Source organism: Tachysurus fulvidraco, chromosome 24 (genome assembly GCF_022655615.1).
Source record: "Tachysurus fulvidraco isolate hzauxx_2018 chromosome 24, HZAU_PFXX_2.0, whole genome shotgun sequence".
NCBI classification, from domain to species: Eukaryota; Metazoa; Chordata; class Actinopteri; order Siluriformes; family Bagridae; genus Tachysurus; species Tachysurus fulvidraco.
The window spans coordinates 10,210,904-10,237,487 of NC_062541.1; the positions used below are offsets into that span (position 1 = coordinate 10,210,904).

At 38.1% G+C, this 26,584-nt stretch overlaps 1 protein-coding gene across 2 annotated transcripts in view; it reads right to left on the minus strand.

Annotated features, from left to right (window-relative positions):
• Positions 1-26,584, minus strand: part of csmd2 (CUB and Sushi multiple domains 2) — a 288,152-nt gene that overhangs the window by 175,889 nt on the left and 85,679 nt on the right. For both annotated transcript variants that reach the window (XR_007139415.1, XM_047808186.1), the window contains exon 5: positions 20,378-20,585. Coding sequence is in view for 1 of the 2 variants with exons in the window: in XM_047808186.1 (XP_047664142.1) it covers positions 20,378-20,585 (208 nt within the window). In the remaining variant the exon portion in view is untranslated. The remainder of the gene's footprint in view (positions 1-20,377; positions 20,586-26,584) is intronic.

The window sequence follows — 26,584 nt, forward strand, 5'->3', positions numbered from 1 at the left end:
CCACATGAAGGCCAGTACTTCATTCAAGTTTCCCAGCAGAACATTGCACAGAACATTACACTGCATCCACCGTCTTCCCCTAGAGCAGTGGTGTCCAATCTTATCCACAAAGGGCCGGTGTGGGTGAAGGTTTTCATTGCAACCAAGCAGCAGCCGCACCTGATTCCGCCTGTTTAATCAGTTGTTCTTGGCTTTTAGTAGACTCTGGTGTGGGTTCTGCTTGGTTGGAATGAAAACCTGCACCTACACCGGCCCTTTGTGGATAAGATTGGACACCGCTGCCCTAGAGCATCCTAGTGCCACCTTTTTACCAGCTAAGTGACTCATACTCACAACATGATGTAAAAGAAATCTTGATTCATCAGACCAGGCTTCCTTCCTTCATTGGTCCAGTTCTGATGCTCACATGCCCATTGCAGGTGCTTTAGGCAGCAATCAAGGGTCAGCATGGCCACTCCAATCAGTACATGTCTATGCAGCCCTATTCACAGCAATCTTCAATACACTGTCTGTGTCTAACACCTTTCTATCACAGCCAGAAATAACTTTTTTTAGCAATTTGGATGCCCATGTTCATGTTGCTAGTTCACTTATTGTCTTTCCTTAGACGACTTTTGTTACGTATACTGGGAACACCACACAAGACCTGTTGTTTCACAGATGACCCAGTCATCTAGCCATTACAATTTGGCCCATGTCAAAGTCACTCAGATCCTTACCTATGTCTTTTTTCCTTCAACCAGCACACCAACTTTCAGAACTGACTGTTTGCTTGCTTTCCTAACATATTTCACCCCTTGACAGGTGCCAGCATACGGAGATAATCAATATTATTCATGTCACCTGTCAGTGGAGTTAACGTTATGGTGGATGGGTGTAAGGAGGAATTAAATTTACAGCATTTAACAGGTTACTTTATCCAGCATGACTTGTGCATTGTTGTTACCATCAAAAGCAGACCATCATATTAATTTTTTTCTATAATGATTTAAATAAACAAACAAAGAAATAACTAAATAATCCCATCTGCTTTAACTGTACTATAAAGATGTTTACAAAAAAGAATTAAAAATAGGGCTAAACGTAAGAAACCTCATTACTCCTGTCTATCAGATTTATTTAAGTACTGAAGAGTGAGTGGTAATAAAGGTCTACAGAAACAAATTCTACATATTTCTCTCATGTGGAATTAACACCACAAAGATGTGACTGGGCTCCACTTTTCCTTTCCCTATCATTCTAAATATTCCAGTGGGAATAAAACCTCACCTGCATCAAGCTAACAAGCATTGTAGAGCTATTGTAGAGTAACACATTTAGAGGTTTAACTTTTTGAATGATTATCCAAGCAAGAGGTCAGAATGAAGTGGAAAATGTTTTTATTTATTTATATGTTGGAATTGTACTGCACTTGGTAAAGCAAGAGAAAAAATACTAGGTGAATGTAAAGCATTCGCAGAAACATCGGATGTGGAGGATCTTTATTACCATCGGGGTGAAATACACAAGTCCAGATTTAGTAATACCTTGAATAAACTGAGTGGTAACTTGCTTGTGCGATCGATGCAGTGCTGTATAAAGTACTAGAAAGCAATACTTGAGTAAAAGTACAAGGATTGTACTAGAAAAAGCAGTGGTGTAGTCTACGTGATACGCAGGTATACGCCGTATACCCACTAGGAAATGCCAAGGATTTCCGTATACCCACTAGGAAATGCCAAGGATTTCCATATACCCACTTAAAAAGCGTGAGGATACGTAACAATATCGTTTTGTGACAGAACTTTCATTCATAAATTCACCCTGTCTGTGTTGCGAACACAGACTGTGGTTGTGATTGCGAATCACTAACATTTTTGACCGTTGGGGCTTCCGTGGCATGTGACCTGATCTGACGTCACCTGCCAAGGAGGAAAATCAGTTGCTTGGCTGTGTTTTTTGGCGCAAATTTTAAATTAACTAACTAATGTAAAAGAAGATCTGAAACGAAAGCAGACCCGAACAACACTCTGAGTGTTTTCGAAAGCCTGTGCCTAAAGCTACAGCAGCTTCGGGTGACATTTCAGCCACAGCCCGAGTACAAATGTATTTGGAAAGCTTTGTAAACTACCAGTTCATTCAGTTCATAATATTCTGCAATGAAAGAGTGTTGGTTATAGAACTGAACAAATGTTTATTGTTCACTCAAATGTACATTGAAAATTGACAGCTGATAAAACCTGTGCTCCAGGTCCAATATTCATATAACATCTAAGGCTAAATGTAGCTCTTAAAGGTATAAAGTTCACCCAAAAATGAAAATTGTGTTATTTCCTCAATCTCAATTTGTTCCAAAAATGTATGAGTTTCTTCTGTTTAACACAAAAGATGATATTTTGAAAAATTTTGGTAATCAGACAGTTGGCAGCACCCACTGACTTTTCATAGTCTATATTTTTTCCTACTGTGAAAGTCAATGTGTGCTGCCAACTGTCTGATTACATTTAGCCTTAAATGTTATATGTATATGGGACCTGGAGCACAGGTTTTATCAGCTGACTGTCTTTTGTTGCTTATAATAAATTGGAATGTTGATAACACATAAGCAGTCTTTAATAATGCTCTCAATTACATGTAGATGCATATTTTATGCATTAGTGAGTGTGGTGGTGCCTATGGGGTGTCGCTCTAGGATGAGGCTGGGAGGGGGAAAAAAATCACAGTATACTCACTACAAAAAACTAGACTACACCACTGAGAAAAAGACTTTGGTAGAAGTGAAAGTCACCTTTTAGAATATTACTCCAGTAAAAGTCTTAAAGTATCTGATACTTACTGTACTTAAGTATCAAAAGTAATTTTCTGATTTTTAATGTACTTAAGTATTTGAAGTAAAAGTAAAAAGTAAAATTTCAGTGATTTTCGGTAGGCATAAGAGCAGGGGCGGTTCTAGGGTTTCATCTTTAGGGGTTTTAGCCCTCAGTGAGAATTTAAAACAAGAAGAGTTTTATATTATATATTATATGACTACACAGTAAGCCAAAAGTTTTGGTATTATTAAATTTCAAAAGTGGACACCAAAATTTTATGCATGATGTAATGATGCCAGTCTTAAATCAAATCAGTTCATGTATGTGTGTGTTCTCTACTAACAGTGTGTCCAATGAATGCAGTCATATTCACAAGACAAAGACCAAATGAATAAATGTCATTTTTATTCAGTATTGATATTGCATTAATATTTTGTTTGTGCTATCAACTCTGGTAATAAGAATAGTGAAATTTCACTGCTTTTGGTTGCCGTCTTTGCGGCTTTCAGCCGATTAACATTGTAGATAAATGCCTTCAGCTCTGACTGCACGTGCAGGCTACGTGTGCCTGTGCTTCTCCGTAGAGCGCGCGGACGTGCGTAATGCAATCTAGGAGCAGTGACTCGCCAAAGCTCCCTTATTGCAGTCGCACACATTTCTCCTGTTTTTATTTTGTATTAACGAGTAACGAAGATGCTTATTGGAAATATAACGGAATAAAAGTATACATTTTATCTAGGAAATGTAGTGGAGTAAAAGTGAAAGTTGACATAAATTTAAATAGCGAAGTAAAGTACAGATACGTGACATTTCTACTTAAGTACAGTAACGAAGTATTTTTACTTCGTTACATTACAACATTGGATCGATGGACAGTTAGAGTATACATCTTTAAAAATCGGGTGTAAATGTTGTTAAATACAGTTCAAACACTATAAAATAGTTTACGTACCTGTGTGCATTCTGTTGGTGTACAGTACAGTATATTTGAGTTATTTGAGTTTCCAATATGCACTATATACTGAATTAAATAATAATAATAATAATAATAATAATAATAATAATAATAATAATAATAATAATAATAATAATAATGTTGTCAGAGTTTGTTTTGTTAAAATACAGATAAATAATTATATGTTTTAATAGTTATTTTGCTCTTAAAACAGCCATAGGTCTGATTAATTTGATGAACCTTTAATAAGGTTTATAAAATTTTCATTAGAGGTTGTTAATTGACGTTAAATAATTTTGCATTCCAAGGGCTCATAACAAATCGGATAACGGATAAGGCAACAGGTTTATAACAAATTCTATTTGTACATGTCGGATTTTTGTAAGATTGGTCTGAAATTTCATAGTCATTAAGTTGAACATATAAAGTGGGCAAGACCCGGTGTTTTGTTAATTTGAAAGACACCATCCTCTGTAGACCCTCTTAATAAATTAGCTTTCAGGTAACAGATAGACGGGCAGGAAACCTGAGAGGAAATCAAATGAGCTGCTTCTTCTTTTGACCCAAAGATCAGCTACTAGCACAAACAGACAAACACTGTTTCTGGGCTTCAGTAACTATAAGTACTCATGCCTTCTTTACAGAGATGAAAGTGAGCCATATGATGGATAAAAGGAACAAGGCATAGCAGCAAATAAATTAAATCAGCCCGGTTGTTACATCTTTTTTTCTCAACCCAACAAAAAGGCCTTTAAAAACAGGATGTTTTGGAGCAGGATGGAGGTGAAAGGAGGTTTAAAGACTTAAATTAAAATGAAAGCACACTTCTGCAGGAGGAGTGGAGGTGAATAAGCCAGTTTGGCATCATTCCCACCCTTCTCTGGTCCTGACCCATCTGAGCACTCCACTGAAAAAGAGCCTCCTGATCCATGTGCAATTCATCATCTACTTTTACAGACCTCCTATTTATAGTGTGTCTCTAAGAAAGAAAGAAAAAAACTCAGTTTTATTACCACCAATAAAACACATTACTAAACTAAATTTTTAGTGTTACATGGAGTATATTTATGTCAAAACATAGCCAAATTTTACACATTGCTAGCTCCTGAATAAACTATTTTCTGATCAAGCCAGCGGTAGAATCTGATGTGTGGGATTCAATCTGTTTGGTACTGAAGAGCCTTTGTGTAAAGTATAATTATTGTGTCATAACACAGCAGCTGTTGGTGACTAAACTTGCTGCAAGTCTGCAGGTTTCTACATTAGAGACAAAGCCTCAATGCATTTTTTTCCTCTGCTCCTCTTTGCCACTATGAAAGGCAATGGGATGTTTCATAGAATTAAAAGTGACCTCCATTTGCCCTCAATTAATCTGCCTTCCACATGCTGCTGGTTTCCCATAGAGAAAAGTTGTCAAATTATGGGCCATGGACTGGACTCGGACTGAGCAAAGTATTTCAGTGGATAGAACCAACTACCCAAAAAGACTGTAGATGAGCTGAATAACATAACGTCAAATCTCGCCGCATTTCAACTACTTTATAAATGATGTAAATTATACATTTTAATTGAACTATTGATTTGGAGTTTTATATAAATTTTACATTACTGGAGCTTCACACATTTCAGCAGAACACCTTGGCCTCCTTTTTTCCATGATTGCTTAATAATAATGATAATGATGATAATAATAATAATAATAATAATAATAATAATAATAATAACAATAATAATAACAATAATAATAATTATTGTTATTATTATTGTTATTATTATTAATATTATTATTATTCTTACAACATTAAATTATTTTGATCAGTTTAATGTCACATAGCTTAGCTTTAGCAGTGATGCAGCTAGGACACACTATATGTAATAGACCCACGACTGGCCCCCGTCATGCTATGCTGTTGTGCTCATTTTGGCATGGATTTTGCTGTCCATTTTTTAGGCCTGTGCTGTCACACCAGCCACCAAAACCCAACTAGCATCATATTAAGTCTACATGCATCAGCATACCGTGAGGCGGCGATCAGCGTAAACACAAAGCTAAAGGACCAGAGCAGACTGAATGCGAATAGCTCAAGTCAGGTAGACACACTGATTACGGAAGACCGCAGAAATTCTGCATAAGTGCTGACTGGACAATGGATTAAATCATCACACCGACTCTACAGTTCACTCAAGATTTCTTACCTATTTTACCATTACAGCTGTATGCCTATTGTTTCCAGGTTTTTAATACCTACGTTTAAAATGTAGATACTATGTTCCAATTGTTGAAAGAAATATATAGTATTTTACTTTTTGTTTTTGGAAACAAAACACTCACACACACACACACACACACACACACACACACACACACACACACACACACACACACACACACACACACACACACACACACACACACACCTATTGCTGAATCAAACAAATTATGATAGATGGGAAATAATACATATTTTGTCATTTGTCAAAATGTTTGAAAGAAGTGAGATTACTGTTTATAGAACTAACATTTTCCTTTGAAAATGGAACAGTGAATAAACAAAAGAACAAAATCTTCACAGACTAAAGTATCTGAACAAAACAAAACAAAACAAAAAAAAACATATTTATTCTTATAGCTGAGTTTTTAAGTTATACAGTACCTGGAGATGCAAACCTGTTTATTTCTTCATCATTAAGCCATAACTCTCTGTGACTATTACAGATTTATAAGAGCTCAAATGGAAACCAAACACATATCAGAGAAATACGAAAAATAAATATAACAAAGAACACCAATGTGAAACGACGGGATGGCACTCTGGATAAGATTGATGACAGATGTTCACACACAAACACACTCATCTATACACATAAACTAGCCTGCATGTGCACTTGCAGCTTGCGATGGCATGCCTCCAGCCAGATGGATCAAAGTTAACATGACCTAACTTGAGTGAGCAATATGGCAGCACTCCATGGGTAACTGAGGCTCCATGAAAATCATGGAGCATAAGATGCCCTTCTTCCTACACACACATGTCACAGTTCAGACTAACAGAGTTGAGTGACATGGCTAGACTAACCTCAGTGATCCCCACCCACTCTGATTCCAGTGACCTGGGGTTTGTTCTTACTGACGTACATACATGTATGCGTATGTTTTCCCAGCTCCATATCCAGTTTATGTGTTGTAACACCAAGCTGCCTGTGGAGAGCATGAAGGTACTTATAGCCTCAGCATGATAGCATGCATATCTTTTCTGCTTTGTCTCCCAGAGCCTAAGTCCCTTCTAATCCCTTCTTTAATTTTCCTCTCTCCTGATTTTCTAATCACCACATCTAATTAAAAATGTGCCAGGGATTCCTGGTAGCCTGATCCCTATCTGCCTGCTCCACACCAACCACATCACATGGGTTAGTTGGCAGCATGTAAAGCCCTCTTGTCACTGCTGGGGAGTGAAGAAAGACAAATTGGTCAGCAAGTCAATCAATAAACAACACAAATCTTTCTAGTGTGATAGAAAAAAGCCCAGCACAACCTTCCCCCTGACCCCACAATCTGTTCCACCTAGCACTCAATCTGCACACACACACACCACACACACACACACACACACACACACACACACACACACACACACACACACACACACACACACACACACACACACACACACACACACACACACAAACACACACACATTCCATATTCCAACATATCCAATAACCTTTTGAGTCCTGGAGCATGCACTTAAGAAATGAAGAAACATTTTAATTGTTCACATTCACTATGAAGTTCAGAAAGGTTTCTTTATAAACAGAAAAAGATAGCATGCATGAATATATGAACGCATTTACGAAATTTGACTCGTCCGATCCAAATCGGAGGCACCACATGCGGGAAATACTCAGGAAAAAAGATAACATAACAAGAAAATATACACTATATGACCAGAAGTATGTGGACACCTATTCATACTCTAACACCCATATGAGTGTTACCCACACACAACTGTCAATTGTTTAGCTATTGGCCATGAAAACCAATGGCACATTAGTGGAACAAAGAACCCCTTATAATATATGGTAGTGGATCACTGGGAATATTTTTTGTGTTTAGTGATACAGAAGCTTTTGGAAAAACAATGGCATCACTAATTCCACAAAACTGAGCATGATTATGACCCCATACTGTACATACACTCAACATAAAATGAATAAAGTTTGCAAAAATGCATTGCAATTATTTCCTTATCTATTTTCAAGTCTAAAAGTTTTACGAAAACTTGTGGTCTGAACTGAATTAGATATCTAGGCACTTAAACCTATAGCTATGTATTAATGGATTGAAATTTTCTGTTTGGACGAATAGACCAAAATCATTCAGCAATTATCTCAGACATGTACAAGACTGAGAACACTGGTGCAGTAGATAGAGTTGTTGTCCCATCAGTATCCCTAATTTCCTTTCGCTAAACTCCTTGCATATGAAACTGAATGAGCCATGCTGGTATATTTTTCAGAAATGGTAAGACCGTCCTTCTTTTATCCCTCCCTGAACACTATATCACCGTTTACCAAGCAGCAACACATTTTAAACTGGAACATTCAGCTTTGAAAATAATTTCTGCCTGACAAAGATGTTTCGTAGAATCAAATTTACATTCACGTTCACATTTCCACTTCAACAAACTCTTAGCATTATTTGATAAATAAATCTGTAATTTAAGCTTAAATTTCCCGTTTATTGGGAAACTGGTTCATTAAGCTAATATTTTCTTTTTCATCATGAGTAAAGTCAACGTTTCTAGTTTGTAAAGCACACAGAGTTTAAATGCAGGGATGGAAATTTATTTTGAACTAGGGCATATCCTTTGCAGGAATGCTTTAATGGAGAATTAGCCATAAACTATTTCAGAAAAAGCATTACGAGAAACATATGGAACCAGGAACATGCAAATGAATAAGGTAAACTTGCTAAATCAAATGTTAGTTGTAAAATTTCAGCTACAATATCAAAGATCTGATGATGCATGATGATTCAGTCTTATAGTGGAAGTTCTTCATGGCTAAACAATAGCTAAACGCTACAAGTAACGAATCTGAGAGGCTTGATGTTCACATAGTGTCCTTGTTTGTCATTGTACAAGACAAAAACGGCATGGTGGCAAACATGCTTACACAAACATTTACATTAGGAGCCATACATCCCAATCCATAAGCACAGTATATTGCAGCATAGGCCTGATGCTGTGCAAGCAGTGATTGTGGAACTAAATGGACCAAAGAGGCCAGTAGAGTAAGTACAAGGCCAGAATCAATAGCTTCGCAAATCACCTTCACACCAAGACAATGTTAATCTGCTTCAGGAATCTTACATTGTTTGCATGGACAAATGGCCTGTGCTGTGTGCATATAGTTAAACCAATTCTTATTATTGCACGGATAGACAAATCAAACAAAAAAAAGGCACCGAATTATTGAGTCCCCTGAAGAAACTGCTAAGTTAGCCAGATGCATTCTTAGCAACAGATGCTGACAGAGCACCACACTCTGGGTAGTTTTAAAACAAGTAGATGCTGCTTCGCTACACTCCGAGTCCAGCTAAGCAAAGTTCATCCAAGCGATTTTGATGGATAGCACGGTGTGAATTGAGACGGTAAACCGAGGCAGGTCTAAATAAAACCTGACTCGCACAACGAGACTTTGAGGAGTGCCTCAGGGTAAATAAAAAGACAGCTATTGATTTCACAATGTCCTGGATGAGAGGGCAAAATATAATTTCAAGCCTAAGTCTGCAGCTTCAGCAGATGATGAAAAGAGGAAGCGATAGCTGAAGTATCACCGTAGGCTCTAGCATGACAATAATGGCAAATGGCAAACTCCCACAAACTCCCACTCCTACAGTCTAGTGGAAATCCTTCCCAGAAGAGTCGAGATTATTATAAAGCTAGAGCTAAATCTGGATTAGGATGTTTAACAGGCACATATGGGTGTGAGTGGTCATTTCATATACTGTAGTGTATCTGATGATGGCCACAAGTTTCAGGATCTTTGAAGGTTCTTAATTCTGACTGGCTTCCTATAAAACCCATTCTGTATATACATGTTTCTACATTATTTCTACATCAGTTTCAGAAAACGGAATATTAGTAGACAAGACAGATAACACAACAGGCTTGGGGAGAAAAACTCTTCAGGATATTCTTGTTGGCTGGCCAAAGTTTTCTGGAAGAACTTTGTGTTCGGCCATATGTTGGTCAGCTGTTAGTCAAAGGGTGTCTGTAGTAGTAACTGGATTTTAGACATGTTTCGAGATGAAGTGCAATGGAACCTCTTGTAAAAACTAGAGGACTAGCAGATAAATACACGAACGGACATGCACACACACACACACATGCATGCATATGCACACACACACGCACCTACACACACGCACGCACATGCGCACACACACACACGCATGCATACGCGCACACACACATGCATGCACTTGCACATGCACGCACACACACACACACGCACACGCACGCACACACACAGACACATTAACAATGTTAATTACAATGGTTAATAATAATAATGGATTTATAATGGATACCACATTTTCGGTGGAAGATAACTGTATTACATTGTTTGAAATTCGAAGAATAATATTAGGTCACATGCTCTACCTAGGATATAACACAATAATCTTATACACTTTACTTTTTTTCTAAAGCTTTTTCAGTCTAATAGTTAATGACAGCACTGTTTTTGTCTGTTCACATGTACAGGTAATATACTGTAATTAGAGTAAAGCTTCTACTCACCCAGAGTATGAGAGATTTCCAATATTTAGAGGTCCATTTAGAAGGCAGTTTTTAACCCTTGCCCTTTTTTTAAACATTATTCTGCAGAGATCCTCTTGTTCTGCATTGGTCCTAACCGATTCTGTCATTTTTCAGTAATTGAGATCTAGACCTCTGGGGAATGAACTGAAGTTCAGTGTTAGCCTGTTATGAAATGTTTTTCATTACAGCCTCTCAAAATTAATGGCATGATGTCAGTCTTCGCCGTCTATGAATCTGTTCACCTCTGCAATTGCCCTTCATCTGGTAACCTGTCATGTCACCCTGATTTACCTGATATCAATTCACATTGTTGAGACTAGAATTAATATAATAATTATAGAGCTTAGGATAGCATTATATTATAGCAACAAATTACATAACAGATTAATCCTATCAATGTAATATATGCAGTATTTTACTGAGGCTATTGTGCGTGCGGTGGCTTGGGAAAATGACGAAATCTTACAGACTATTTTCTATTAGATGTCACTCAGAAACCTACGGAGTTTCTGAAGTTAATAGACGCAAAATGTTTTACCATTTGAAAATATGGCTATTCTGACACATGACCGTAAAAACATTGTAGGCTAAAGTTTTATTTTAAAGGGTTAAGATGTCCTGACCCTCCAGCAAACAATCCATGTTTCGTTAATAAACAAACAAACAAACAAATACATAAATAAATAAATAAATAAATAAATAAATTGTTTGCTTTTTATTGAGTTTTATCAGAATCCTAACAGACTATTAACATTGTATGTCTATCTACATTATAAAGTATTGTCTCGATATTATCTAAGCTGCAACGATCTTAACCTGATGTAATATTATTCTCAGCCTATAGGAAGCTAATGACCTGCCTATCGTTCCAGAACTATCTACACAAATGCAATCGATTTTTTCATGAACAGAGTGTAATATAATCTGTTTATGAACCACATTAGGACCCATTATGGAATATTGCACATTTACATTGAAAAAGAGGTTTATGTAAATGAGGATATTGATGTTGTATCCCATCAGGTATATGTCAGCTTTGGTATTGACAGTTCTGAGTCAAATGGTCCTTCTTGAGCCACCAGCTAATCGCATCACTGTGTTGCATAGCATTAGAGCAGAACTATGCAAATAAATAAATAAATAAATAAATAAACAAGAAAGACGTCACCTACCAGTGGAGGATGCTGGCCTACTTTTCTCATTTCAAATCAAATTAAAATTTTATTTGCCACATACACATATCACATGCAGTGAAATGCTTTTAGTTTTCTCATATCCCAGGTTATTATGAGCCTGGGGTCAGAGCGCAGGGTCAGCCATAGTGCGGCGCCCCTGGAGCAGGTGAGGTTAAGGGCCTTGCTCAAGGACTCAACGTTGATGAGAGCAGCTTGTGGGCTTGAACCCCGACCATCTGATCAGAAGCCTTAACCACTGAACCATCTCGTCAACATTTGATATAAAAATACTTTCTCTTTGCTGCCCATGTACCATGCAACTTTGCTCACTATTTGTCTTAGCTGAGCTTCATCCCATTTTATAAATAAAGAGTCTGAAGTGGCAAAGAACAGGAATCTGCACTCACAGCAAATGACTTTGAAATGAAACTCTTTCATCAGATAATTAGGGAGGGCAGAGACCATCCAGATGTTTTACGGCATCTCAATAAGCAGGGCAGTGAATGAATGGAAGAAAGAAAGAGAGAGTGTGAGAGAGAGAGAGAGAGAGAGAGAGAGAGAGAGAGAGAGAGAGAGAGAGAGAGAGAGAAAAGGGGGAAGACATGATAGATTGGATGAGTCACAGACAGAATATAAGACAGGCGAGAGAGCAAGGTGACAGAGAGACAGTAACAAAGAGTGTGTCCAAAAGAAGAAGGAGGTGCCTTGCTGCCTTGCTGCCTGTGTTCTTTCATAATGCAGTGTCTTAGAGGCAGAGAATCGATTGCTACAGCTTTAAGTTAGAAACTGACTTTAGAAAGCAGCAAACATCACTACCTTCCCATAACACCAACATATTCTAATAGGCACTAGCCTCAAACATCTATTAGGTTGGACTGAATACTGCTGGGGAAAATATTCTGTAGTGACACCACTTCAGCAAATCAGCATTTTAATCAAACTTTTAGAACCAGATTACTTCCAATTACAGACACAGGTGGCAGTATTTGTTCCATTTTAAACGCACCAAAGAGATTGGGGGAGAGCGAGAGAGAGAGAGAGAGAGAGAGAGAGAGAGAGAGAGAGAGAGAGAGAGAGAGAGAGAGAGAGAGAGAGAGTAAAGAAGAGAGAGATCATTACATTATATATTTTTTTTCCTTGCTATCTCATAACCTTGGGGAGATTGAGTATGGTTCATCTGTACTAATTGCTTAAAAGACATCATCTACTCATCAATTTAAGTGCAGAGTCTTTCCCTTTCTTTAAACCTCTTGGCTACTGGGTATGTGATACTGACATTTGTACCATTGTGTGATGTAAATTTAAAAAAAAATAAAAAAAAATATGTATATAATAATTATCCCCAATAAACTTTTCATAAGTCAATCAAATTCTGAGGTATCAAGTCCTGCCAAGCAAAATATGTTTCCTTTTGAAATCCTTCATGTTGAAGAAGAGAATTGTATGCAAAATATCTGAACAATCATCCTGTGCAGATCTAATCGGGAGACATGTGATTATACATCACAAAGCAGAAGAAGGCTTTTGACTGATGCTTAATATCATGGAATGACAGCTGAGTGGAGAAACAGGATCAGGCCAATAACAATAACAATAAAGAGGAACAGGAAGTAGTTTGTCAGCAGCCAATAACAGTGTAAGAGTAGACTGCAGAGAGATGAAGCCGTTCTCAGTGGAACATGAAGATGAATGAGTGTATAGAGCTCTGAAGGTATGTGACATTTCCTCTGCTGTCTAGAACAAATGTGCCGTCAGTGAATAATTGTCTGACGTCAAATGATCTGTAAACATGATCAATTCCTAAATATCACATACAGTACATAAGATATCTATTCAGAACTAATTAATGCTCATATAATCTTAAAGTTATAAGAGGTGAAGAGGTGAGAACAGGCGGGTTGGACCGGGTGGAGAAAAGTGTCAGGGGTGTTGTGTGAGTGTCAGCAAGAATCAAAGGAAAGGTGTACAAGACAGTAGTGAGACCAGCTACGCTGTATGGGTTAGAGACTGTCGCAGTGAGGAAAAGACATGAGTTAGAGATGGAGGTAGCAGAGATGAGGATGTTGAGGTTCTCTTTAAGAGTGACGAAGATGGACAGGGTTAGGAACGAGCGCATCAGAGGGACGGCTCTGGAGCTGCCAGGTAAGAGGTGAAGAGGAAGGCCAAAGAGAAGATATATGGATGTGTTTAAAGAGGACATGAACAGTAGAGGATGTCGAGGATAGAGATAGGTGGAAACAGATGATTCGATTATTAACAGATGATTCGATAGCGACACTTAACAAGAAAAGCCGAAAGTAGAAGAAGAAGATAATCCATCCATCCATCCATCCATCCATCCATCCATCCATTTTCTACCGCTTATCCGGGGCCGGGTCGCGGGGGCAGCAGTCTAAGTTATAAATATATACTATTTTTGTATTATTTTTGAAATTTATTCTTCTTGGCTGTAAATAATCGATAGAGACTTCAATCAAATCCAACATTAACAACTGTGAGAAAAAAAACAACAATGTGCATGCATGTTCATTGCAGAGGAATCTGGTCGCTTGAGGCTGTTATGTTCTTTCTACCCTGATTAAAAAGAGTAGATTTGGAGGCTATGACAAAGACGGTTTGTCTTGGATCAGAAATAAAAGGTAATAAAATACTAAAGGGCCTCTGAATCTCATTTGCTCAATTGTGAGCAGTTCCATCTCAGAGGATCTAGAGAAGTCGTAAATGTCAGAAGAACATCTGCGGCAGTAATATGTTGAAATTACAAGCCTGTATTAAAAAGAATCCTCCTCTGCACTCATTCACGTAAGCAATTCACTTTTTTTCTAGATGTTTAAAGACATCTCGGTGAATTTTGTCAGCAAAATGAAGTCGCCAGAGACTCACACGTGCAGTCATACAATTAGGAGCAATCTTTTTATTTATTTTTTTCTTTCTAAGAGGACAATTATGTCCTCTTAGAAAATACCTTCTTTGACAATGTCCTTTGCGCAGAGATTTCAAAATGTGCCAAGGAATATTACTCCCACACATGAACTCTGATACAAGCATCTAACACAATCTTGCTGTGTCCTCAATCTCGACTCTTTCATTTGAATTTTGATTTATGAAAAACCTTCATTTAAAAAAATCCTTTATGTTACATGGAATGTTGTGTATGGTGTATGAGCACTGCTGGGTTGATCAAATCTTAGTAGGAGTATGAAACTCTCAGCCTTTTCATAACATTAAGGGAGTCAAAACTACTGCAAATAAAAAGTAGACAAGACAGATAACTCAGCAGCAGAAACAGAATAGAGACAGAGAATAGAGGAAAGCCTGCAGAGAATAAAGGCAAGCTTGCTGATTAAAATCCTCCCCACACTGTGATGATGCTACCACCATCACGCTTCCTTATTCTTAGGGTCATGTTGCCGAATGTAGCCATAAACTTCAGATATAATTTATTAGATATCCCCTTTTCCCACATTTCTTATGAGTCCCCAATATGCATTTTGACACTACCGTATATGCTTTTTTTTCACTTCTCAACACTCATCTATACAGCCCAGCTTTGTAGACTGTGCTATGTTTGAGCTAAGCTTATCCCACCGACATCTTCTTTAATTTAAACCGTGAATTGATCAGGCCTTTAATCGTTACTTCACAACCCGTGGGTATGTTCACTGCATATGCACTGTTTGATGCTTTATCTCTGCTTTTCATGGCAAGCAATAGGTCATTAGTGTTACAGTACATGGAAAGCAGGGGCAATTTGTTCATTTATAAGTACCACTGGGATTGTTTTGTTTTTTCAGTATATTTTTTAATTCAGCCGAAAATACTTAATGTAACAATAACTAAACCAGATATAATAATAATAATAATAATAATAATAATAATAATAATAATAATAATACCTCAGAACTCATTTTTAATGGGAACCTTAATGGATATATCCCCTTGTATTGGAAAGTGTGTTGTGTTTTTGACTTATATGGATTGCTTATATACTTTTGAAAAATCTAAAATAATGCATGGGTTTAGAAGTCTCTCAATTATGCTCCTGGTATACGTTTTATAATGCTTTTGTTAAGATTTTTTTTTTTTGTAAGAAAGTAACAAGTTAAATAAAAAAATCAGCCTTTTTGAGACAAAAAAGAAAGAAAGAAGTTCATTATGCATAGATTAATTGCCCATGATCTTTCATGAGCAGTGTGCTCTGGCCTCTATGTGTGTATGTATATATACATGTATTTTGTGTGTATGTGTGAAAATTTACATTATATTTAATTTAGCTTATATTTCTTTCCTCTGCAAACTCCAGAGCATTTGAAGGTCAGATTACCTTGAATCGCCATCCCCTTGCTATCCTTCTCTCCGTCTGCTTGCACAAATCTCTCAGCTAATTGTGTGCTTAATTAAAGGCCATGCTGTGACCCCATGTGTGGTGACAGGGAGAAGACAAGAAGGCTAAGAAGAAGCATATAAGGCGTTCAGAACTACACAGCTGTTGATCACAATAAGAGCTCTCCTAGCTTTATAATGACATTGTGTCCATGAGTATGTGCAAATACACATCTGTTCACTGCTGAAGTTAGACAATGAAAAATCAATGAAAAAGCCTAATACGCCTAATACGCTTCCTCTTCCGGACTGCATCTCTTATAAAAGTGGAGAAAATGAGGTAACATGAGGTCTGTGGTTTTTAAAACTATACAGTATATGAATAATGGCATAACAACATTTAGTCTGTGATTAATCCTGACTACAAAATAGATACCACAATGAGATGTCGCCACGAGCTATACATTACTGACCTGAAATCAGATTTAGAATTTTAGATTTTTTTTTCGCCTGAGGTTTTCCTTCTAAAAAGCTACTGTAATCACAGTCAAGCCCAAAGTGTACTTGAGAAAGAGTAACCGTGACCTCTTGGAGTTTGTAGTATCCTAATGAATGTGCAGCTGCTCAGATCCTAAGTACGCTTTAGGGAAAAAGCAGTAGACGGGCACATAACAGTTCTAAGATAGAGCCATTTCCTAAAATATCCCATTCCTTGATTGAAATGGAAATAAATTCTATTGGCAAAGTTTATCTTCAGGCAAGTAGAACTAAGCGTCTGAATCAAACTAAAAAGGAAAGAGAGAAGTTTAATCTCTGGTCAGTGAAAAGTCCTCATCATTGTGCTCTGAGCCAAATGAACCAAGTCCAAACTCTACCTAGCTGGCAGCGCCAGTTCAGAATATTTTGTCCTTTTGTGTCTTCTCTCTGTCTCTCTGCTCATCACACAGCTGCCCACTGAATGACAATGCAATCTGAACTCATACACTAATCAACCTCTCTTCCTGACACTGTCCCCTCAATCACTTACTGTACTCATGTGCAAGCCTGCTTGAATTCTGTCTGAGGTTTCGATATGTCAGTTGGCATAGTGCTCAGAACTCTGTACAGCTTTCAGTTTAGCACAGTGTAATATACAGAATACAAGCTCATTTCATACAGCATACATAAAACACATTGAATAAAGTGTACAGAAAATAATGCAGAGTTTTACACAGATCTAAATTCTCCCAACTTTTCCAAACTTTTCCTGTTAACGGTGAACTGAAGGTTGGGAATGAAAAAAAAATAATACGTCTAGCATTTGAATATTCTTTATTGTGACATAAAGGTTAAGTAAACAAATAAGTAGACATTTACTGGTTGGATGCATACTTAGCCCATGGGTCAATAACCATCTTTGCCTACAATTACAGTTGCAAGTCTTCTGAGAAATGTCTCCATCAGTTTTGCACATTAAGAACCTGATATTTTGCCTCTTGCTCAAATTGAGGGCTGGGCTTTGACTGGGCCAGTGTAATGCATTCAGGCTTTTAGATTTGAACCGCTCTAATGTAGCGTTGCAAATGTTTTCAATCTACTCTGACCAATTTCCCAGTTCCTACTAATAAAAAAGCATCCTGATGATGCTACTACCACCATGCCATATTTTTCTGATAGTATTCTCAGAGTAATGAGCGGTAGTGTTTGCTTTTCATAAAAAGTAGTGCTTTGTGCCAAGGCCAAAGAGATGAATTTTGATGTCATCAGCCCAGAGAAAGTTTTGCCACATGTTTATTGCGTCTCCAAAGGAAATTTTGTAAGGCCTTTTTTTTTAATTGCTTTCCACTCCAATTTTTAAAGCCCAGCATCGTGGCATGTCTGAATTATAGTTGTCCTGCCATTTCATATAGTTTCTCTCTTCTGAACTGTGGAATCTCTTCAGCTTCATTCTTTTCTCGGAGCTCTCGATTGCTTCTCTGAATAAAGTCCATCTTATCTAGTCAGTGCCTTTTGCTGGATGGCCACCACTAGGTCACAATAAAGCCATATTCTTTACATTTTTTAATAGTGGTGTCTGTTGGATGTTAAAGAACAAAACAAAAACAAACAAACAAAAAAATCTAATAGATCCTTTTTCATAACCTTGTCGCAAAATACTTAAGCAATACACTGTACACTTAGATCATGAAGATCTCCTGTTTACCCAATACATCATTTTGCAAACCTTTAAATAGATATTGAATTGAAATTACAAGCAACACAGATTAAGGCTATAGAATTAAGATTTATTTAATGGCTGATGTCTTTCCTCTTGAATACACTGGGGCTTGTTACCTCACTGCCATGCTGTCAGTCAACTTGTCTCACTGACTGACTCCTGGGACATTCATTCATCTTCAGTAACCGTTTTGTCCTTGTTAGGGTCATGGCAGATTCGGAGTCTAGCCCAGTAACATTCGGCACAAAGTAGGAATACGCTGACATTCACACACTCATTCGCATCTAGTGACAATTTATTGGCCAATCCTATTGCATTTTTTTATAAATGAGGTAGAGGTCTGAGAACAAGAAGGAAACCTACACAGGCATGGGTAAAGGATGCAGAACTCCACATACGCAGCTCAAGATCGGAGCAAAGCTATTCACCTCACCTCTGTGCAGCCAAACGACAATACAAATAATTAGGATTTTAACATTAAATTAACATTTAGATGCAGTAATAAATGATCTGGGTTAATATTTTTGCATTTATTTCATCAAGATATTTATTTAGATTTTGTTCTCATAACTTCCTGTGTCCAATCACCATGCATTTCATGCATCACTAGAATTCCACAAACCATCAGTTATCCATATAATCCCTGAACACATGACTTATACAGATTGCTTCAGTCAAAAAAGATGATAGATGATATTATGTTTTTACGAAGATTATTTTAGCACAACAGCTGCAGATTAGAATTGCTGAGTGAAATCATGTGACACTGGCCATCAATGCCAAAGTCAAGATGAAATTTTATGCATTAATCATAGCTTTCACACAAGGGTAAAAATGCTGATAAAAAAATGCTAAGTTATCACTAATTATTAGATGTATGTTATCAGCTCCTCATAAAAAGGACTGCAAGCAGCACAGCACCTCGCTAATTGCTCAAGCTCAGCTATAAACAGCTCGAGGCAGCTGAAGACGCACCAACATGGCAACTTGAAACAGCGATTCTATGACCTGATCCTAACCCTGACTTGAGCTTATTTTTCATGTCACTGCCATATGGGATGGTAACCTGGTGTTTTCTCAGAAAAAAGTGCTACGATATACTTAGGGGTAATGATTTTACCTTGGAGCACAAACCAAGTATCACCTATGTGTAGGAAGTGCCATAATTAATGGAACACATGTACACCAAGCTCCATGTGACACGAAAATACATAAAATAGACTCATTCAATAGACCACAAATAAAACAATCTTAATCAGTACTATATACGTGAGTGCAAAGAAAAGCTTAAAAGGTTAAGGCTAAACGTATATGGCATTTGGAAAAGGAAATGTGTGAAAAAAATTGAAGTAAAATCTTTGCATTCTTAAATTCTCAAATTTAACTGGTCTAGTGTGACAATTCATTACCTATTAAATAACAGCTGTAATAATAGTTCTGGATGGTTAATTGAAAAATTAGCTATTGTGTAGTCATTGACATGGAAATTTTTTATTTTTTTTATTGGAGGAGTCAAATATTGATGAATTTTTATTGTTGTTATTGTTTTCTTATTAGATATTTTAAGCAATAATGTTCTGTTTACAGCTGGTACGTCACACATGATTACATAATACTTAGATAATAAACAGAAAATTGCTATTGTTCTGTGATATGATATGACAATTTGGTATGTGGATGTTCTATGAAATAAGTGACTTTTGTGTTGGGAATTGAAACTCAAAGCACCATTTACTTTCCTATACTGGTGGTGCCTCATCAGGAAAAATCTGTACTGAAAACAAAATAGAAAATAGAATAGAAAACATAATACAAAGTTCTCCTCTCACAATGCTTGTATCAGGGAACTTTATTATCCTTGCAACAGGGAGACTGAATTCAAATGTACCTTTTCGGTGATATATACTGTAATTTAAGACCAAATCTGGCATGGGGATACACCATAAAGTTTTATGGCTTACTACACAAAGCATCATGCAGACACTTCAGCTACTTTTTTAACTTATTCATATGAATGTGTTTTGTGTATAACAGAGTTTATTACACACCCCATGGATATGAAGAAGTGGTGAATGTAGGGGTGTATAACCTGGATAGATAAACACACTCACCACTGTGCGGAGCCATCTGTACCACTGACTTCCAGGACATCGTAGTCTTCTTCTAGCTGGAAGTCAGTGAAAACGAGGGCGATGGTGTCACCTGGCTCAGCCAGCACTGTCCATGTGCAGTCAGCATTATTGTTATACTCCTGTGGGTAGTTTGGACTTGTGATGACGCCGCTCTGACCTCGTAGTGTTCCCCCACAGCCATCGTCTGCTGCAAAAGCACACACACACACACACACACACACACACACACACACACACACACACACACACACACACACACACACACACACACACAATCAGAGAATGATTAATTTTATGATCCATCTACTTCAATAACTAAGTGTGGAGTAAATAAGTCGGATTCACATAAGAAACTCTTCCACATTGCTGCTAGTGAGAGGGTTGATGTAATCTGCTAAAACATGTGGTTAATTAACTGAGATGGATTAAAATTTTAGTTAATTTGTGCTCTCAATGTGGCTCCCTCTTAAATATTGTTTTAAAAAGGCAATCACCCCAACTGCTACGTATGCTTATGCACTGCTATGGAAATCAATCTCCTCAGTTTATGCAGTAAGATATTCCTCTTGTGTTCTGTCTTTGTCTCTCTATCTCTGTCTGTCTGTCTGTCTGTCTGTCTGTCTGTCTGTCTGTCTGTCTGTCTGTCTGTCTTTGAGCTCCGGATAATGAAACTACAGTACTTTTTTAAAAGAAGGTGAAGTGGCACCGTAAATCTCCCTCCCTCCCTCCCTCCCTTCTCTCACTCTATTCCCTCCCACCGCATCTCTCTCCATACTTCCTTGGGGAAAATCAAAGGGATCAAAACTTTCTGACAGAGAAAAAACCTGAGCCTGAGGATCTGACCTCCTTTTTCAGTAGCACAAATCCCACTTTCACCTACACACCCGCCATTCTCTCCCTCCTGGCATGGCATGAGATAGTAGGTGAGCTCAAATAAGGCTGAGTCTATTTACAGACTACTGTCCAGTTTGAAGGTTTGTGATGGTTGGTGTGGGCAATAATTAAAACTGAGCGACAGAGAGAGAGAGAGAGAGAGAGAGAGAGAGAGAGAGAGAGAGAGAGAGAGAGAGAGAGAGAGAGAGAGAGAGAGAGGGGACATGATAGACTGGTGGGAAACATGCATTGTGGTGGTTTTGAAACAATAACTACACAAGAAGAAATCAATAGCCAAGTCTTTAATTATAGCAAGCTAAATAATGTATTCAATTAATTAACGGGATATAGCACAATTAAAACTATTTACTCCAGAAATCATTCACTGCATAACTCTGAATATCTGAATATATGCTTTTTTCTTTAAAAGCTTACATTTCAAATTTCATTAAAAAAATAATTAATTATTTAACATTCATTTTCACAAATTTTCACATTTTTGCACATAGGTTCTGTTCTGTTCTGATTAATATTACATGTTAGATCATGAGAAAAGCTACTGTAAAAAAAGTCCTTTAATTGTTTGACTTTGGACAAGTTGGGATGAAGCTCAAGGATTGTCCTCTACACTGCATTGAGAGATATCTTGCAAAAGTGAAAATGGAGCTTATATATATGCTGGAATTCCCACTATAAAATACTACATTTATAAGTAGAACGGAGAATAAAGTGACAGTGAAAATGATTCCTAGGCATATACCTATTGTTTTACATAGAAAGGTTAAGGTTAGACTTTAGGGTTAAGGGCTAGCCTTGACATTGTCATTGAATGAAAACGTATTCTTGTAAGAAAATAGGTACATTTACGACATTTTACAGATGCCCTTATCCAGTGTGAATAATACATCAATTCTGACTCACTAGGAAACAGACTAAGGAACCTGTCAGTCTAAAAACGCTGTTGTGAGGAAATATATCTCTCATTTTTAAAATGAACAAAAGGGAAGAAAACAAGAAAGCACTAGGTACTTTGGTGCATGTGGAGGAAAGAGTAAAAGATAAAGACATGATATTCTTCAGAGGAGCTCGTAGCAAAACTCTGCTACTTAAAGCAGACCCATAGAAATGGGACATTTTCATCATCCCAATGATCATCCCAACATTCTCAATCCCAGTGATCCGGAAACAAATAACCTTATGTTGATGCGTATCCAATGAGTGGGCATGAATTTGCATTCCTATGATCCCTTGCAACTGCTCATTACTGTCATAGTAAAGTTTGTGTTTTGTTAGATACCGCCATGTTGATTATGTTTGTTTTTGTGTTCACTGTTCAAAAATAAAGCTTGTGGTTTTCCTCCTTCTAGCCAGTTTTGTGGCTAACCACCGATTTTGTGTAGAGTGAGTTACAGCAACAACAGTTCATTTTATGTAGCACTGTGGTACCAGAGGAACTTTCTTTTACTTTACTGTGTACTGCACCAGCTGTGGGGGGCACGGGTGGCTTAGTGGTTAGCACGTTCGCCTCACACCTCCAGGGTTGGGGGTTCGATTCCCGTCTCCGCCTTGTGTGTGTGGAGTTTGCATGTTCTCCCCGTGCCTCGGGGGTTTCCTCCGGGTACTCCGGTTTCCTCCCCCGGTCCAAAGACATGCATGGTAGGTTGATTGGCATCTCTGGGAAATTGTCCATAGTGTGTGAGTGTGTGAGTGAATGAGAGTGTGTGTGTGCCCTGTGATGGGTTGGCACTCCGTCCAGGGTGTATCCCGCCTCAATGCCCGGTGACACCTGAGATAATCACAGGCTCCCCGTGACCAGAGAAGTTCGGATAAAGCGGTACAAAATGAATGAATGACTGAATGAACCGGCTGAATATGGCTGGAATGACAATAAAATCACATGACTCGACTTGAACTTGGTTTTCTGCCCGTGCGTTCATGTAGGTTTCTTCTTCCAACCTTGTCCAAATTTTCACACAGGGAGGTGATATGGCTAGTTTAAATTCCCAGTTAAAGCTGCCTTGCACTCAGTGCTCCCGAAATAAGCTCTTGATCCATTGCAACACTGACTAGGATAAAGCATTTACCGAAGACGAATGAATGAATGAATTATTGATAATAATCATGGCATATAATAAATGACTAGCAGATTTACCAGCTGGATCCTTTTTAAACTCTCAAAGCAAGTCCTATGTGCTCAGAAGGAATGAAATCTGAATATAGATATGAATGGAGATTTGTAGAGTTGATGATATAGCAGGTGAGATGTCTCTGAGATGTAGTACGTAGTGTAAGGCAGGTTGAGATTTGTCTGGTGTGGGTGTGGGTGTGTGTGTGAGTGTGTGTGAGTGTGTGTGTGTGAGTATGTGCCAGGCAGGCTGAAGGCTGTTGGATTTCTGGCAGCCGTGATGCAGGACCTTCGTATACTGCCTGCAAACAGCAGTGTGTTCTGACACACTCCCACGCATAGGGAGAAAAAGATAACTGACTATACATCACATACAGTTTGAGGCATAAGAATGTCCCTCCTTTTTAAATGCCTCAATCCTAGCAGCATCACTGCAGCAAAGAATCCTGGGAAGTGGCCAGATCTATAAGATTTCCTCTCAGCCAATAAAGAAGTGATGCATAATGAGAGAGAGGGATAAAGATGGAAAAGTTGTTCTAAATCTGAATCATAGTACCACTGCTGACCATGTAAGAAAGATCATAAGACTGTGACTATATTAATATACAGGTGAATGATCTCACTTTGTTTCCCCAAGACACTGAGCTCTTCTTGCCATGGTGTCATGGGATTCATTAGCAATGGCTTGCTAATCATGTAATTCCTTTCTGGGGATGAAAACTGCAGAGCGGGGTCTCGAGTCCTGTCAATCATCCAAAAGATCTGTCAGTCTCTACACTTCACACTCTTGGGAGACACTTTACGAACCATGAAGAGAAGACTGAACGGTAAAGAGGTTGGGAAAAAGCATCTGGTTTTCTAGCTTACTCATACATGCTGATTAAGGGACAGCATTCAGCCTCCCACGCAGTTCATTTTCCTTTGATGAGGCGGGATCCGCTATTTTTTCTGCCAATGAAAAGGTATTCATTACAGTTCATACTCGGGAAAAATGATAATAAGATAGCCCAAGCATAAAAAGCAGTAAACTTGTGTTCTATCTGTTTAGGGTGGCCATAATATTAATAATTAAATGACCAATCTTAGGCAGTTACTGAATTAATTAAGTGAATTAATCACAGAGATTTATTCATTAACTCTCTAAGGTCCATCGGCCCCGAAAAGTTCTATGTTCTTCTGCACCGATGCTCACAAACTGCTTGCTAAAAACACAGCCTTATGAACATAGTGCGCAGATCTAATCCCTTACAAAAGAGTGTTGAGTTGGCTCGCCTGCCTCTTCTGCCTCTCCTCCGGCTTTGCAGCTACCATGGCAACGTGGCAAAGAGAGAGAAAGCGAGGTGCAAACCAGCACCCCTAGACCTGACAGCGACGATCGCAAAGAGAGAGAAAAAAGGGAAAAAAAACAGAGAAACGGATTTCTTTTGAGAAGTGATCTGGTCTGATCCTTGTACGGTTATCATTTTCTCTCCTGTCTCCAGACTGGAATGATCGCTCTGGCCGCTCTGCCATGGTGGGAAGCTGGCAGGCTGCTTTGACATTTAGAATGCATAATGCTGAACATGCTCCCATTGAGATCTGTGATGGAGGAGAGCCCAGAATGGAGAAGAAATCTGAATGTACATGTTTACATATTTGAAGGATGAATCATTTTCGTGTAAAGGACTGTTTATATAGAACAGTGAAGAAAAAGAGATAATCACGGTGAGCCAATTATTCTAACAACAGCGCTTAAAGAAACGCAACCTTATTATTCTCCGACTTTGGAGAGAAAAGCATTTAGGAATCCTGCCCCCTTCTGGCAAATAAAATTTGTTATCATCTTAAGCATAAGAAAGCATAGGTGAGAATCTGAGTTATCAAGAATATATGAAGGGTTTATGAAAAGATTTTGATTTTAAAATTGTTAGTATTTCTCAAAATGTAAACAAGGTTATGGCCAACCATTTATTTTTCAGTCTTGATCTGTATAGTTTGCTAAACCTGCGCCCATTGCAGCCTTGGATTGCTGTTCTTGATTGACAGGAGATGAACTTCTCTGGTTTTCTTCTCATCATGGTTATAAAGAATAGTTATTTGAGCTGCTGTAGCCTTCATGTCAGTTTGAACCAGTCTTTCTTCACTTGATTCTGTCTGATATAAATCAGGGGTTTCACACCAATGGAGGGTAAATACTTACGCACATTTATTACGGTATATTTTGTGTATGCTTGTTTGTGTAGGCTTATAAACAGGTTGTTACACTACAAAATTGGGAAAAGGTCAAAAGGGGGTGAATATTTATGCATGGCAACATTGGTATATGTGCATGTGTAAGCTTTTATACAGAACCAAAAGACTCCTATTAGCCCTTTCCTAAAATGTTAGTTTGTACAGCATCGGCATGTAATTAATCATGGAACAATGGCATTTTTATAGCTTTTATGTGTGTGAATGCTTTACTGCACAAATCCAATACAGAACAGCAGGGACAGGAGAGTCAGCAGCTTTGAATCAGTTTAAAAATAATGGCCGAAAGGCAGAGGGCAGAGGCAACAAAACACAGATGAGTGAGAGATCTGAAAGGCAGTGTGGGAGGATGCCTGAACAAAATCAAAAAAGGGTCCATAATCACATGGGCCTCCTGCAGGGCTTAGAGGATTGCGGGGGGTCCCTTTCTGGCTCTGCGTGTCTGAGCATGTGGGACTGGACGTGGGCTTCCTGACTCCTACAGCCTGGGCACAGATGGCATTGCTTTATACCAGCCTGTTCAGAGAACACACACAGCCCAGAGACCACCACCACCAGCAGCCATTGTCACACACCATTCACACATGGGACGGGAATGTAACGAGCAAACTCCCAGACTTCCAACCGGAATAAGACACATGAAATGAAGTGTGAAGATCAGAAGCGGGTAGATTAACAAAAGAATCAGGACAAGTAAGCGTGATTATGATGATGGTGATCAGAGTACACTGAAAAAAAAAGGAATATGTGGTCATTCGGACTAGTAAATATATAGAGTACTAACGTAAATACTTCCTATAACTATAGTATTTGTTTTAGACAGTTAAGCATGCTTTGTAGAATAACACAGTACTATGGCTCAGTCTTAGATTTTGATCTGATTGATCTGATTTTTTTTACATAATACACAATGATATCAATTCATGTCAGATGTATGAAACCAAATTATGTTAATGTTA